The sequence below is a fragment of the Mirounga angustirostris genome, unplaced genomic scaffold (assembly GCF_029215605.1).
Source record: "Mirounga angustirostris isolate CCGP_5_RB_7025 unplaced genomic scaffold, mMirAng1.0.hap1 SCAF_10, whole genome shotgun sequence".
Taxonomy (NCBI): domain Eukaryota; kingdom Metazoa; phylum Chordata; class Mammalia; order Carnivora; family Phocidae; genus Mirounga; species Mirounga angustirostris.
In genome coordinates this window covers 130,425,004-130,442,273 of record NW_026991718.1, presented here as the reverse complement: position 1 = coordinate 130,442,273, position 17,270 = coordinate 130,425,004, and the positions used below count along the sequence as shown (strand labels likewise).

Below are 17,270 nucleotides of genomic sequence, written 5' to 3'. Positions count from 1 at the left end.
CTGTAATCAAGACAGACCAGGTCTCTGTCTACTTGGGCTTACTTTCTCATGGAGAAGAAGCAAAATGAATTAATGAGATCATTTCAGAGACCAAGGAAGGCGCTGCAGAACCCAAAGAGGAAATGGGGTGAGTGGAAGGGTGACTTTAGAAAGGGTGGTCAGGAGAGATCTGACCTGAGGCCTGAATGATAACCAGGTAGCCATGGAAAGATCAGAGGGGAAACATTCCCAGGCGGAAAGAACAGCTAGGGCGAGGTCGGTGTGTTAAGAAGAGGAACACGGGCTGAGCTGAGGTTCTAACAGGTGTTGACCATGGTAGAGTTCAGGCTTGATTTTAATTAGGGTGAAGCCCTCTTTGGATAGTTTTATGTAGATGAATGACATGATCTAATTTTTATTTAAAACAAAACAAAGTCACACACCAACGTCTCCCAAATGTGAGAAAACACAGTTGTTGTTGTTTTTTCTCTTGTGCATAGTGTTTTCTTGAAAATCCGCTAATTCCATTAACCAAACTTTGCTTTGTCCTCTCCCTCTCTTCTGTTCTTGCTTCTACTACAAAATGTCAAGGGTTTGAGCTTTGGAATCAGGCAAACATGGGTCCGAATCCTGACTTAAGAGCATCCTGCTTAAGAGCAGGATGATGTTTGAAAGGTGACTTTACTTCTCAGAGCCTCAATTTTCCCACGCGTAAAATGGGAGTGATGATAGTACCTAATGTATACATTTGCTCTAATACATAAATAAAATGCTTCTTGTTACAGACAGCATTTGCCATAATGCCTGGTACATGGGAAACATTCAATGAATGAACAGTTGCAGTAAGTGCAAATTTGAACTTTGCCACATGGAATAAAAAACAACCAACCAACCAAAACATAATCCTTCCTCAGAAGTTCTGAATATTGTAATAGAGACTTTGTGTGTGTGTGTTTAAAATATGCAATAGAACTCTGAGGAAGCAGCTTGTTTTGACTGAGAAGACTTGATACGTAGATAGTGGGAAGCATTCCTGAATCTTCTCTGGCCCAGATTCTTAGATTTTTGAAGATAAATTAATTCATATTATTACTATTTTTCGAAGTCTTTCCAGAGCACTCAAATTTGTAGGTTAAACCATTAGAATATTTTTTCCTTATGACTTATGTTTGGAAATATAAAATAGTAATTGTAGTAATAATATATTAATAGAACAAAAAAAACCTAACTTTTCTCAAGGACACACCGCATACCTGTAAGCAGTAAGCACCTTGTAGGAAGCATTTCAATTAATCCTCATAATGACCCTTTGAAGAAGGCATTGTTATTTTCTTGCCCATTTTATAAGAAAATTGAGGCATAGCGATACAAAGTAATTTAGCCAGATCCCAGATAGACCTGCCTTGACTTAGGATAGGGCTACCTCCTGATAAATCCATTGTATGTTGAAAATGTATTTATAGGCGCCTGGGTGGCTCAGTCGGTTAAGCGTCTGCCTTCGGCTTAGGTCATGATCGCAGGGTCCTGGGGTTGAGTCCCATGTCAGTGTCCCTGCTCACCAGGAAGTCTGCTTCTCCCTCTCCCTCTGCCCCTCCCCCTGGCTCATTCTCTCTCTCTCTCTCTCTCTCAAATAAATAAATAAAATCTTTAAAAAAAAGAAAAAAAGAAAATGTATTTACTATACCTAACCTACCAAGCATCATAACTTAGTCTAGCCTACCTTAAGCATGGTCAGAGCACTTCCATTAGCCTACAGTTGGGTAACATCATCTAACACAAAGCCTATTTGGTAATAAAGTGTTGAGTATGGCATGTATATGAAATGTACTGAATATTGCACTGAAAGGGAAAGACAGGCTGGCGGTAAGGGTTGTCAGTACACATGTTCATGATCACCTGGTTGCCTGGGACCTGCCACTACCCAGCATCACCAGAGGGGGTCGCCCTGCCTATCGCTAACCCAGGAAAAGATCCAAATTCAGAACTCCAAGTACAGTTTCTGCTGAATGAGTATCAGTTTTGCACATTGTAAAGCCGAAAAACACAAGTCCCGGCACTTGTAAGCCGAGGACCATCTGTATTTCATATTGGAGAGTCAAACCAAGGTCCTCGGCTCCAGAATCGAAGTTCTTAACAATGACACCAAAATGCCACTGGAAATAAGTTCTCAATCCCATGTCTGCCTACAATGACTTTCTTTTAAAAAGCACATAATACCAAATATATTTTCTGCACTAAGAAGATCAAAATGTTCGACTCTTCTAGATATTTGAGGGTTGTCATCTGCATTCTTACTTGATTCCTTTTTATCTCCCTTAAACTCTTACACATTTTTTTTTTCATGGAAAGTAAAATCTCTTTGGTGTGTCATCTGTTTGTCTGCTTTATGAGAAAACTCTTTATTGAAACCAGATTCAAGATGAGCTCCTCTCAAGATTGCTTATAGGAATTGAAAGCTTGGTTCCCGTTGTCCTGAAGGAACTTCTTAATTCTTTCCATAATAATGTGAGGAAGGCATGTAAACAATATTCATCTTTGCAAGAGTATAAAACTTGTAACTCCACTGGGTTTTCTTCCTATTCATTCACAGATTGGATGTGTGTGTGTGTGTGTGCGCGCGCGCGCATGCACGTGCGCTTAAATCGATGTTTTAGGACATATTTTGTTTCCAATGTTCATCAGAGGTCTCAAAAGTGGTAATTTCTCTCCTGAAGTGGATTTTTTCCCTTCACTTTTACTGCAAAGACAAAGGGTTGGTGGCGTCTCTATCCAGCTCCTTGTAACTTACTTCCTCCTGTTTCATTCTCTTTACCTTCCTTCCTCCCATACTAACTGCTTCCTGGACAGACTTGAAGAGCTTAGAGACAACTTCCCAGGAAGAGGATTGTTTGCTATTACTTGACAAGTGAAATGGTACTGGCCAATTCCGTGAAATTCTCTCCAAGCCACTGAGTATGTACTTAATTTAAGCTGGCATGAGTGAAAAAAAAAAAAAAAACCTGTTGGCCATGTAATGGTAAATTTCATCTTCAGGCATAGCTGGATCCAGGTATTCAAATTCTATCACTGGGCATTTGTTCCCTGAATCTTTTGGCTCTGCTTTCATCTGAGTTTGTTCTGAGGCAGGCACTTGTGAATGTGATGCCCAAGGCCACCACTTACAGATGGACCCCCACTGGTTTGCCACTCCAAGCATAAAGAACGTAACTCTGTTCTAATGGGTTCAGCAAAAGCCACAGGAGTAGTCTAGCTTAGATCATTGTAGGAGGAGATAAGCATTTTAGTAAAGGAAATGGAAGCTCTGGGTGATGCACTCACTCAAGTTTGGAGGGCAGACCTTCATTCTTATGGAATGTTCCATCTAGGAAGTCCTCATTCTTACAAGTTATCAAAAATACTTTCCCCATTCGCTAATATCAAGAGCTAAAGTTTGCATCTGCTGTAATTTCTAAATGATTGAGGGCTAGTCTAGATACCTGGATGACAAGAATTTATCCTTTATTAAAGCAATATATTGGCACTTTTTAACAAGTCTGCCTAGGGACTACCTCAAACTAAAAAGCTTCTGCACAAAAAAGGAAGTCATCAACACAATGAAAAAGCAACCCACTGAATAGAAGAAAATATTTGTAAATCATTTATTCAATAAGGGATTAATATCCAAAATGTATAAAGAACTCAATAGCAAAAAAAAAAAAAATCTGATTTAAAAATGGACAGAGAATCTAAATAGACATTTTCCAAGGAAGACACACAGATGGCCAACAGGTACATGAAAAGATGTTCAACATCACTAATTATTAGGGAAATTCAAATAAAAACCACACTAAGATATCACCTCACACCTGTCAGAATGGCTACTATGAAAAAAAAAAAAAAACAACAAGAAATAACAGGTGTTGGAGGGAATACTACTTGGCCAGAAAAAAAGAAGAAAATCTTGCCATTTGCAAAAATGTGACTGGACTTTAAAGATATGATGCTAAGTGAAATAAGTCAGACAGGGACAAATGCCATATGATTTCACGTGTATGTGGAATGTAAAAAACAAAACAAATGAACAAACAAAACAAGACTTGGAGATACAGAGAACAGATACAGATAGCAGGTGGTTATCAGAGGAATCAAGAGGGTTGGGAGGGGGTTCAGTTGGGTGAAGGGGGTCAACTGCATGGTGACAGATGGTAACCTGTGGTGATCACTTCATAGTGCATACCAGTATTGGATTATTACTGCATTGTACACCTGAAACTAATATAACTCAATTTTTAAAAAGTCTGTCTTTGGGAAGATTTTTTTTCCCTAAAGACTTTTTCTCTGAGTGTAACACTCTTACTTACCACCAGCTCTTTCGGTTCCTGGCTGGAGAGTAAGGAAGAGAGGAAAAAGGGAAAGAGATTGGCTGATGCTCTCGGCATTTTGAAAAGCCCTTCCTTGTTTTGAATCTCAGTCTCTGCCTTTTTGTCAACTGTTTCCTCTTCTCCTGGCATAGACCGTCCCCATGATTCATTTATATTCACTGTGATGCATCAGCTGCCTGCCCAGCTTACTTGGCACCCTGACACCTCCATCTATCACTTCCTTATTCCCACTCTCCCTCCAGCCTTCTCTCCCTGAGTACAGTGTTTACCACGATTATGAATTCCTAGAGCACAGGAAAAGCTAGAGAAGAAGAAGAGCTCGAGGACATACCCAGTGCTCCTACAGGGTGACTTCCTTGGGATCTGAGATTGTGAGGAACCCCTAGTGCTTGTCACTGGCCTCTGGACCATCTCTTCTGTGCTCCTCAGCAATTAGCATTCTACATAGAGACCCGGCTCTCCCTTTCTCTCTCTCCTTTTTGTTTGGTCCTGACTCTAGACACTGAGAGATACCAGAGTTGGGCAAAAACAATTGCTAATAAAAGTGTGTACCTGTGTGTGTGTGTTTCTCACACACATTAATGAGCAATATGAGCAGACCAAAAGATTCTCCCCTTTCTCTTTTTGTCCTTTTCTCTGTCTTCCTGCAAACATATTGTAAAAGTGATCTGGCTACGGGGCGCCTGGGTGGCTCAGTCGGCGAACCGTCTGCCTTCGTTTCAGGTCATGATCCCGGGGTCCTGGGATCGAGTCCCGCAGGGGCTCCCTGCTCAGCGGAGAGCCTGCTTCTCCCTCTCCCTCTGCCCCTCCCCACCTCTCGTGCTCACTCTCTCTGCTCTCTCTCTCTCAAATAAAGAAATAAACAAAATCTTTAAAAAATAAAAATAAGAAAATAAAAGTGACTGGCCACAGCTGTATAAAGCAAAACATAATGCTGGCAAAGGGGTGGGAGAATCCTTAAATCATAGTATCTGTCAATTCTTAAACACCTACTACAGAGAAGACAGTGTGCCAAAGTCGTTGCATATGTCTTCTCCCTTAAACATCCCAGTAATGCTGCAATGATACCATTCCCATCTTATGTACGAGGAAATGCAAAGATTTTTCCGTGACTTGACCAAGGTCACACAGTTTATCACCAGAGAATCTTGATTCTTTAGCTTTCATTCCAAAATTCATGGTCTCTCCTTTTTCCCTGAATATTGCACTGCTTTATAAAAGGCACCTAGGAAAGAAAGCAGTTCAGTGAGACCCATGCCGAGGTCAAAGCCGGAACAGCTGGATGCTGGAAGCAGTGTTCCTCCCCGGAGGAGGAGGCCGAGCCCACGTCCACACGCAGACTAACCTATGTCTCTGATTCCATGCTGGTCGGAGGTCCAGTTTGTGGCCCTGTGTGGACGCTTGCCCTTCCAGCCTTCAACATGGAAACTTTCTGAGTACTACTTTTTAAAATCTTCCACGAGCTTAGGCTAACACAGGCCTGATGGTAAGACAGAGCACAAATGTCAGAGTCGGGTCTCTGCCCATAACCAGACTCTGCGACTTAGCTGCTCACCAGGTGGCTGTGGGGACGTGGACCAACCCCTGTGGCAGCCACTTTTCTCACTTGCGGATAATGATAACAACGAACATGCATCAGGCACTGTTCTGTCTGTCATGTGATCTGCATCACAACATTAGGAGGTAAGTTCTACCATTTGCCTCACTTTGCCAGAAAATTGAGGCACAGGACAGTTAAGTAACTCAGATTCCAAGAGACAGTTTAGCTCAGTGGTTCTCATATGTGAGCGATTTTTGCCCCCGCATAGGGCAATGTCTGGAGGCATTTTGGATTGTCACAGCTGGGGGGTGGGGGGGTACTGGCATCTACTGGGCTGAGGCCAGGGACGCTGCCAACCACCCATAGCAAAGAATGACCTGGCCCCAAATGTCAATAGTCCCGAGGTGGAGAAACCTTGTTCTAGCTCCAGAGCCCAAGCTCCTGACCACTACTGTCTCCCCCATGAAATCATGACAATTTCTTCTCATGAGATTCCTCCAAAGCTACCACTGGAGAAGTAATACGAGTCACTAGGACAACACCTGGGATGTGCCTTCCGCCAACTGGCTGCCCTCCTCCCTTACCCCCCCCATTCCTCTCTCCCCAGGAGAGCAGGGTCAGAGGAGTTCTAGAGAACCAAGTTCTGCCTCACAGAGTGAGTGGACAACAACAGAGCCCCCGCTTCATCATGGCCTCTGTGTATAAAACGTTCAGAGTCCATTATCCTTCCTTGAATTTCCTCGCCGGGTTGGTAAGACAGAGCTGTTTATGTTTGTGTTTACAGTCGACTTGGGAATAAGTGTCAAGGAGGATAATGTGGCCACTTCTTCCCCCAAGACAATGGAGATCAGCGCTGTTGCAGATGCCAACGGAAAGAATCTTGGGAAAGAGGCCAAACCCGAGGCACCAGCTGCTAAATCTCGTTTTTTCTTGACACTCTCTCGGCCTGTACCAGGACGTACTGGAGACCAAGCCACGGATTCATCCACTGGATCAGTGAAGCTCGATGTCAGCTCCAGTGACACTCTAGGGAACAAAGAACCAAGTGAGAGTGTGGCACTTCCGGTAGCAGCTGCGCTGGGCCACGACCCACATAAAACCCCAGGCCAGAGCCTGGCGGGGGACGGAGGCTTCTCTGCCCCTTGGGGACAAGCGCCTGTCTCACCTGAGTCAGGAGGAGCGGCCTCCTCCAAGCCTAAGGACTCCAGCTTTTTGGACAAACTCTTCAAACTGGACAAGGGACGGGAAAAGGCACCAGTCAACAGCCACCAGGAAGCCAAGGGCACAGAGCGTCAAGACCAGGCCCAGGAAGTTTCCGGATTGTCCAGGCCGTCCGACGATGTCCCTGCAGAGAGGGTAAGTGCTGGACGAGGGCAATCCATTTTGTGAACCCCAGCTCGAGGTACGGAGGGGGGGCTCCGAGGGGCTAAGACAAGGGCACCAAATCGCTCGGCAGTCACCAAGGGGCCCTGACAAGGCATCAAGCCGTCGACCCCTCTAGAACAAATAGCACATTGTAGTGGAGTGTCCCCCATGTTTCTGTGGGCGGAAACATCTGTTTGAAGAGCAATAACAGCTGTGACATCTGCTTTATGTAAAAGAAGAGAGGAGGTGAGTTACATACAGATGAATTCGTCCTTCCATTTATTAAAAGATGGAGGAAGACAGGTTGCATTTATGATCAATGGAGTCTGGAGGGAAAGGTGTTAGCAGAATAAAAATGGTCCCTAAAAGACTTCACTGCCCTGTCTGGTCTCAGTAGGTTGTTCCCCATTCCGTATGTTTATAGGCTTTTGTTGGAATACATTTCATTTCTTCTTTTTAATAGCCTGGATTGATCTTTAACTGTCTTTTGCACCAAAGTGTGGGTTTAAATAAAGAGCTTTTACAGCTCTGGGCAGACTCTTTTATGTACTAATTATTTTCCAATAAGCTGGAGTAATATCTTTGTAAAAACTAGATATTTTTTTCAGGAGGTATCCGGAATCAGCCGCTTTCCCGCCCCCCCCCCCCCCCCCCCCAGCACAAAGAAAGGCAGATTCTTTTGATCTTAAAAAAGAGCATTGGCTTTTTATCTTGAGAGAGTTTGTTTGTATTTGGGCCGAGAAAGGAACTCCTCAAATGAAAAAGGAAATAAGAGTTGATACAGTGTATTTTAAGGTACTTGTCTTTTTAGTCATTGGACTTGTAAATAACAGTATTTTTCAAAATTTGGGAATGCAGTTAGTCGTTGAGGTTAGAAGCAGGAAAAAATTAGAGGAGCTGTTTTTCATTACAGGGCTCTATATCATGGCTGTTAATATAGTTATCTTAATAACAACTAATTGCATTCCCTGTTGCTAATAACACTGGCTGTCATTTATTGAGCACTTACAGTATACCAGGCTCTGTACTAAACACTGTACATAGATTATTCCCCTTAAAGAAAATGAGTATCACGTTAGTCTGCAGTTTCAATGCACCCAGGATGGTGTCAAGAATTATATTTTAAATGTTAGTCACCAGCTAAACATTCTGGACAGTTACAACTGGGGAAAGATAATCAGGCTTGTGTGTTCAGGCTCCTACTATCAGCATTCTTGCTGTTTCTGTAAATTTCTCCTCCAAGAACTGATTTTCAGATTTTCTTTCAAAAGTTTAAAAATTGTCCTTCAAATGCCCATTTCCCCGAATGTACCAGTTCAGGGCCAACTGAATAGCTTTCCTTAGAATTCAAAGTAGGTCTTCAAATGCATCCAGGCATCACATCTTTACTGGGTATGACACTGCCAGGTACAAGTGAGACAGGCTAGAGAGGTGGCCGGGACAGAGCCCTTGTCCTCAGGGACTTTGTGGTCCTACAAGAGAAGAGGTACAAAACCCCTGAGATCCTTGTGCGAGGTGCCAAGTGCTCTCCTTGGGGAGGCCGAGTGCCAAAGAAGATGCTCAGACACAAAGAGAATTGGCCTTGCTGGCTCGGGGAACATTCCATCAAATGTATAAACCTGGAGCTGGAAAATTACTTGTCTTGGGGCTAGAAACTGGTCATCAATATTCATGAATATGTGAGAAATGATTTACTGCTTGACTCTGAGCAGAAACTCTTGAGTTCTCATTATTGGTCATGGATCCTGAGGCCATTGGGAGGTTATAACTTTGTGAAAAGTTACATGTTCCATTCACGTGGGCATCCAAAGCCAACCCATTACCCAAGTCAGGAAAAGATGGAGTTATTTATGGGAAGAGGATGAAGGACTGAGCTTTACTATCTTGGGACAGGTATCTAGTGACTTATCCAGATCCCCCACCTTAATTAAGAAAAACAGGTTAGCATCTGAGACCTGACCCTTGAGCGTTTTTAACCATAAAACCCCAATGCAATCAATCCACTCCCATTCTAAGAAAAGCACAGGACAGTTTAGAGCTGTACTTTATCAACCCAGCTTTTTTTATTAAAGACTCTCAGGACTGGCACCTGAATTTGAGTAGATTGAGTTCTAAAACGAGATTTGATTCAGAAGATGGAGGCTTATGTTGGGAGCACGGCAGGTATCTGATATAGTCAAGCCCTTGGGAGATATTTTAAAGTTACCGGGACCTCTCAGAAGACCCCCAAGTTGTAACTTATCCTCCTTTTGGAAAAAGTGAGTTTGCTCCCTTAGATTCACCAGTGAAGTTTGCATTTGTCTTTGTTACACTACAAATGTCCATGCTTTTATTGGTAGTATCACTGGAATCTGAATATTGAATACCCATTCTGTACTATATCATATAAAACATGGAAAAGCCAGGAAGTAGCCATTTATTGTCTCCGTTAGTCTGTGAACTTGTGGATATTCAAATACATATACCTGCAAAGCTTTTAAACAAAAACAGCCTTCTGATTATTGATGTTTCTCATCCGATCCCTGGCTGAGTGGTCTGTATTGGGCAGGGGAGGGGGAGAAATCAATTGTTCCATGAGTGTAATGAGAGAATCCAGGCCTCAGAAAGTAACACGAATAAAACTTCTCCATCAGTGGCTTTCTTGGTGGGAGTACCGCATTATGCGGAAATGGCCGTCAATGTATTGATTCAGAATTCTTAGCGTAGATTATGCGCTGGGCTCAGCCGTGTGTCAGCTGCCCCTTCCCTCCCACTCACACAAACCCTTTCCCCCAGTCTCACTGCATGCTTCTTCTTGGATTGGAATTCCAACCACAAACCTGCAGAGCTGTGAATTGGGAGAAAGATGCCACCATTTCATTCTGGGAGAAGCACACAAATCTTCTGTGTTTTCAGAACGACAATCTTATTTTTGTGCCTCATAAAACTACATTCAGAGCATAGCATAATTAAAACAAGGCCAGAATTCATGAACAAATGAAGCATTTACTACATAAGCCAAAGAAAAGATAAATTATATGCCTGAAGGGTTTCACTGAGCTGTGATTCACACAAACCAACATGTTGGCAGGGACGAGATTTTTTTTTTTTTTTTAATTTTTCTAGCCCCTCAACAATTGGACCAGAGCTATAAGATATGCATTTAAGAGAGTCATTGCAAAAAGAAAAAAAAAAAAAGTTACATAATGAAAATTTGATCTTTATCCGTTAAAAAAAAAACAAACACTGCATGTCTGTTGTCAACCAGTAATTCCAGAAGCATCTTTGAGTTGGGGGAGGGGGAGGGGCTTAACCTGTTACCAAGCACGGATTCAGGAGATTTAAACAAGAATATGCCTTTCTTTAAAAGTTTAACTAAATTCCCCACTTATTATTTAAACACCAAACTTGGCAAAGCATTTTAAAGATAAATCACGTTCTAGTCCTTCAAAGATCATATCATCTAGTAAGAGATGTAATTTTTTAAAGGGACATTGTGAGAAATGACACCGATCCTCAAATTCATTCCGACTACAGATATTAAGAAAAATACTCCATGTTTTTGCTTCCTCCTATCCTTTTCTCCCTTGAACGCTTTTATCCTCCACAAAAACTGTTCTTGTCGAAGTGGCCATGATGTCGCAACTCCCCGGGGCCCTCACCATGGCTGCCAAACCCCGGATGTCTCAGTCATGTCCTACTGGCCTTGCTAGTCACATCCGACACCCTTCTTCACCTGGTCCCTCACCACCCCCACACTGCCCGCAGTTCTTTAATCTCCTTTGCTGGATCTTATCCTCCAAACCGTGGAGTTCCCCAGTCTTCAATTCCTAGACATCTTCTCTGACTACACTTACTACCGTAGAGACACCCCCAGTCCCAAGGGTTTAAATACAGCTATCTGCTGACAAGTCCCAAATTCATGTCTGTAGCCTAGATCCACCCCTGAAGTCGAGCCTTAAGTATCTAGCTGCCTCTTGACATGGGTACTTGAATTTCGACATCTCCATTTGAAGGCTCGCCCAACATGTGCAAAACTGAACTCCTCTCTCACACCTAACAACAAGCAACAGCATGCTTACTTGTGTCATCCACAGGCTTCCTCATCTCACTTAATGGCAACCCCACCCTGCCCCTGCTATTTAGTGGTAGAAATGGAATTAAAGAACCAAGATTTCCGGAATCCTACATGGTGTAAAGTAGGGAATTAAAACAAGCATTGTAGTCAAGTAGCTTAAGGTTTCAACTCAGCGTCTGTTGCCTACTGGCTGTGTGACCTTGGACAAGTGACTAAAACTTTCTGAACCTTGGTTTCTTTATCTGTAAAATGGGGATATCAACAGTGCCAACCACATTTTCCCATTATTCACACTTGTAAAAGTTAAAAGAGATAAGCCATGCAGAAAACTCAGCACCGAGATGCTGCATTTTGAGAAAAAGAAAATTCAGCTATTATTAGCATCATGGTTTTCCCCCGTTAATCAACATTTTTGTCTTTTTACTCTGCCCTTCCATAGTTCTCAACCGAAGCTCACCGAGACAGCACTGTTGAATCTAATTTGAAAGCAATGTAGCTTTCAACCCAAAGTCTTGATTTGAGTTAAAGGAAACCAAAAGGTGCAGGAGTTATAAAATTATTTGAGCAAAAATAGAAGTTCAGCGCCCTTGCCTGCAAGCCGCGGTTTGTTAGTCTGACATTGAAGGGTCTCCACTGGCTCTCCTCTGTGTTTCAGATGTATTTGCCATTATTCGCTTAAATGCACTCAGTCAGAATGCCCCCCATGTGACCTGCACAGATGCACATTTTCTCCTCCTGTCTCTCTCTCTCTTTACCAAAAATTCACTTCACCTTCAATGCCAGGTTCTCCATGAGGCTGAGTGAATCCTCCAGTATTTGTTTTTTATGCTATACATTAAGTCAAATTCAGTAACAAAATTGCTTTGAAGGAAGTGTCTTATCAAAACATCAAAACTTAAGCAGGAATTTCTGTGTCTTTACCATTTTACAGAGGAAAAAATCCAAGCTTTAGGGAAACCAAGTCACTGACTCCAAGCTACATAGCTAAAGAGAAATGCCCATCCCCCAAGCCCATACTTTTCATGCTCAACATTATGTTTTGACCAAATTGTTGAAATTTGTGCAATGGGGTTGTGACTAGGCGAAATTGAGTATTTGTCTGAGGAAATTTCTATTTAATTCTTTTAAATGTTAGGATGTGCAACATTGGAAACAACAAGTTAAAATTTAAAAAATTTAAAAACCACCTAATTCCCATGTTGGTGTGCCAAGTGAACTTTAAGCTGTGCTTTTATTTTGTTTTGTCTACCTTAGAGCCTCAAGGTCATGCCATTCCAACAGGTGAAGAGAACTACCCACGCCAAAAGACTTTGTCAGTACAGAGGAAACTCTGTTCTAAATTATGCAAATTATGTAGTAAGCAAGGTTTTTAGCTATGATACTGTAATTTTTATAAATTGTATGGATTTAGCACTAAGAAACATTTGATATGAACTGTTTTCAGCAGCAGAGTTGATGTGCAAGTGTAGGAATTTGAGTGATCCAGGGCTGAGTTCAGATTCTACCACTTATTAGCTGTGTGATCAAGTCAAATAATAATAATTGCCTCACTTTTCAATAATTCATTATTCATAGGCTGTATAGTAAGCATTTGGCATATTTTATCTGCTTTGATTTTTATAACAACACAAGAAGGTAGGTATTTTTATTGCCATTTAACAGATGAGGAAGCTAGAGCTCAGAGAAGTTAAGTTACTTGCCCAAGACCACACAGCTAATTTAGTGGCAGAACCATAATCAAGATCCATCAGTTGCTAAAACCTGTAACACTCAGTCATTTCCAAACCTTGTGTTTTCATCCAGAAAAGGAAGATACTGCCTGCCTGAGGGGGGATTGTAAGGATAGAGGATTATACAGGCAGTCAATAGTAATGATGCTAAATGAAACAGTATATTTTCTAAGTTCTCAGAAAGTGAGAAATAAAGAATTATAAACTAAACAAAATGGTCTTCCTGCATGATGGAATATGGATAGTCTATCATTTAAGGTGCCTTTGACTGCAAGTTAAAAACCCACCCAATCACCAGTGGCATAGTTAATGAGGAGGATATATTATTTCTTGAGCATAGTGAGCATTCTAGAGGTAGGGGGTTTACACTGGTTCAACATCTTCATACTCCAGGATGAGTCATTCTCCAGGGCCTACCATGTATTGTTAGCTTGGTTCACAAGTCTGCCCACGTGTGGTTTCCAGATGGCTTCCAGAGTTTCAAGTAGTGTACCTCCATGGTCATAGTGTCCTTTCAAAGGGAAAGTGAGTTTCCTAAGAGTTACCTGTTGTAAATTCAGTCACATATCTGTGTCAAGGTCCAAGGAGGGCTTGTCAAGTTTCTTTAGTAGAGAGCAGACTCTGATAGCAAAGATGATATGCCATGAATAGAAACCAGATATATTTTTTTCTATCCAAGTTTATATCAGGAAATCATCGAGTACATGGAACTGTAGATGCTGCTCCCCGATCCCCTGTTCCTATGGTCTAATTTGATTATGACCCACAGTAAGAACTAGATTTCACACCTTGACCTGATAGACACGCACATGAAAGCAACAAAGAATTCACAGAATAGTGCTGTTTTCACAGCACAGAACACACATTAGTGTTTTGTATTCTTTTCTATTCTATTGTGTTTGTTGTTCTTAATGCTGGTTTCGACCCATTAAATTGTTTTCTAATCTACTAATGGTCACAACATGATGTTTGAAAAAATTTCTTCACCATAATCACCTTTCTCATATATGGAAATGGTGATCTTGAGGGATGTGGCTGTGTCTTATGCAACCAAGTGTTCCCAGCGCCTGGTACACTGCCTGGAATGCAGCGATGTTTGTTAGATGAACTTGACAAGAACAAAGATGGTACACAGCGTGTTACGACTCTGCAAAGAATCTTGGAATATAGTCTCACAATCTCATTATCAGCTCTGCCTAACACAGCTTTAAATAAAAAATGACTTCAAAATATATGCATGATATAGATACTTTCACTGAGATAAACTATGTCGAATCATATATCTGTATCATTTATTCGGTATTTTTTTAAAGGTTCTATTTATTCATTGAGAAAGAGAGAGAGAGAGCATGTGGGGGGGGCGAGGGGAGGGGTGGAGGGAGAAGGTCAAGCAGACTGCACCAAACGCAGAGCCCGATACGGGGCAAGATCACGACCTTAGCCTAAACCAAGAATCAGATGCTTAACCGACTGAGCCACCCAGGTGGCCCCTCAGTATTTTTAATTCAGTCTTTAACGTGTTATGGTGTTAATCATCATGGCTGAATATTAAGTGAATGGTGTTTTGCAATGGATATGCAAAATAAATTTTGAGTTAACTTTCTCTTTGGTGCTATCCAGTCTGATTCACTCCCTGCCAGGCTATAATAATAGCCCTAATTTATTGAGCATTTACTAACTCAAAGAGAGGTGAAGTAACTTGCGTGAGGTCCTATGGCTAGAAAGCAAGAGAGCTGGAATTTATCACCAGTGCCCACACGCTTAGCCCCTGTGCCTATAAGTTCAAAAAAGAGGGAATATTTGGAACCTTTTAAAGCATCTTATATTTTTAAAAAATTTCTGAAGCTAATAGTTTGGGACATTAGCTAACTGTGGAACATTGGTCCAATGAGATCCACCTTGAAACAGGGCTCACCATCAAATAGTTTTAGAAAATACAACTTGCGGGGCGCCTGGGTGGCTCAGTCGTTAAGCGTCTGCCTTCGGCTCAGGTCGTGGTCCGGGACCCTGGGATTGAGCCCCGCATCGGGCTCCCTGCTTGGCAGGGAGGCCTGCTTCTCCCTCTCCCACTCCCCCTGCTTGTGTTCCCTCTCTCGCTGTGTCTCTCTCTGTCAAATAAATAAATAAAATCTTTAAAAAAAAAAAAAAGAAAGAAAATACAACTTGCCTTATCCTCTTTCCTAAAGATTTACAATAGAATCAGCCTCCTTAAGGCCTGAGAAGTCCTGCAGCAAACAGATCTGCTTCACTTTGTTTAACTGAGCATTTCTTAAACTTTATTACCCATAAAACTGCTAGCCGTCTAACAGTTGGGCATGGCTTCTGAGGGACTGTTCTTGGAAATGCTGAGCTAGGTGTGTAGACCAAAGTTGGAAAATGGCCTCTTGCAGGATGCAGCAAACCACAGATAGATTTTATTTTAACTTCACAGTGTTTTAATATTTTAGATGATGGATAACATTTTGAAATGGACAAAGTTGACAAAATTTTAAAATTATGAAATTCCAAGACACTTCCAGGTTTCAGATATTTCTGGAAAGTGGGAAGTTTCGTCCTGTATTCCCGGACAGGATGTGAGTTGTGGCTGCTGCTTGGGATGGGGCATTCACTCTCCAGCTTATCCAGTCCCCACTTCTCCCTTGTTCCCAACAGTGTGACATGGGAGTTGTCCTTTGCTACAACACTTACATTATTACTTTTTTGTGGTAAGGTTGAGAATAAAGTGAAATATCTCCTTTACAGACCACTTTACTTCCTTCCTGGCACTTATAACAATTTGAAACTACTTAGGTGACCATCTTGTTAATAAACTGTAAATCCAGTCTGAGAGTCATTCTACTGGCAGGTGTTGAACAATAAATAAGAGGCTTGAATACTCTCATGTATCCATTCAACAAACATCTGAGTACTTTGTGCCAGGAATGATTTAAGGGTAGATAGAATGATATACCTCATGAAAGCTTTCATTCCAATGAAGAGAACAATGGTAAATAAGGAAATAAACAGGTCGCCTGGGTAGCTCAGTCAGTTAAACCTCTGACTCTTGGTTTTGGTTCAGGTCATGATCTCAGGGTCATGAGATTGGGCCCCACATTGGGGGCGCAGAGTCTGCTTAAGATTCTCCTTCTCCCTCCCTTTCTGTCCCTCCCCCCGTGCTCTCTCTCTCCAAAATGAATAAATAAATAAAATCTTTTTAAAAAGAAGAAAAAGAAAATGAACAGGGGCGCCTGGGTGGCTCAGTCGTTAAGCGTCTCCCTTCGGCTCAGGTCATGGTCTCAGGGTCCTGGGATCGAGCCCCACATCGGGCTCCCTGCTCGGTGGGAAACCTGCTTCTCCCTCTCCCACTCTCCCTGCTTGTGTTCCCTCTCTCGCTGTCTCTCTCTCTGTCAAATAAATAAATAAAATCTTAAAAAAAAAAAAAACAAATAAACAAATAAATAAAAAAAGGCTATGGATGACATGAACACAGAGAAAGTAGAGTGGAGAGGTAGCAAACAATTAAGTGGGTAGGGGGCAAGGCCAAGGAGTTCGGTCTAAGCTAAAAATTCAGGGAAAAGGATGGGACTTTTTTTTTCTTTTTCTGCACGAGGCCAAACCATTCTTAGAAGGTCTGCAGCCTAATTTTGGCAGCATGCAAAACAGTTTTCTCGCTACTGAGAAGTGTTTGTTAAACAGATGACAAACATATTCTAGTCTCTGGGTCATTAGCTTTTATATTTTGAGGTACTTTTAAAAAAAAACTGGATATTTTCCCTCTAATAAATGTGAAATGCCACAGTCACTCTGGAGCTTGCACATGTTGGAACAGAAGAATCTTCCACAAATCCCTTTTGCCCGACGGGACTTGTCCTGGGAACCACTCTCCACCCACTCTTTGCCCACAGCAACTGTATTTTTCCATTTTATATCATACATAGTGGACTTTAAGAGGGTGCCCCAAAGCAATGACTGCTGCAAAAATAAAACAAAACAAAGAGGCAAGAAAAGCACATTTCATTGCTTAATTCTCTATCCACACTTCACTTACCATTAAAGATCAAGTTGACAAATTCACTTACCCCTCAAGTGGAGGAGTTCTGAGAGAGAAAATGGAAAACCTTATTCATAGGAAGCAAGTGTGAATTGCTTTCTTTGATAGATTTATTTTCCCCCTCCAACTCTGACCACAATGAACAACTGCTTTATTTAATCTTATAAATACAATATCTCTGGATCAGTCAACACCATGGATTAACGAG

The 17,270-nt window shown here is 41.8% G+C and overlaps 1 protein-coding gene across 1 annotated transcript in view; it reads left to right on the top strand.

Annotated features, from left to right (window-relative positions):
- Positions 1-17,270, top strand: part of BCAS1 (brain enriched myelin associated protein 1) — a 111,974-nt gene that overhangs the window by 43,832 nt on the left and 50,872 nt on the right. Inside the window, exon 5 of the mRNA XM_064573556.1 lies at positions 6,665-7,236. Coding sequence (XP_064429626.1) covers positions 6,665-7,236 — 572 coding nt within the window. The remainder of the gene's footprint in view (positions 1-6,664; positions 7,237-17,270) is intronic.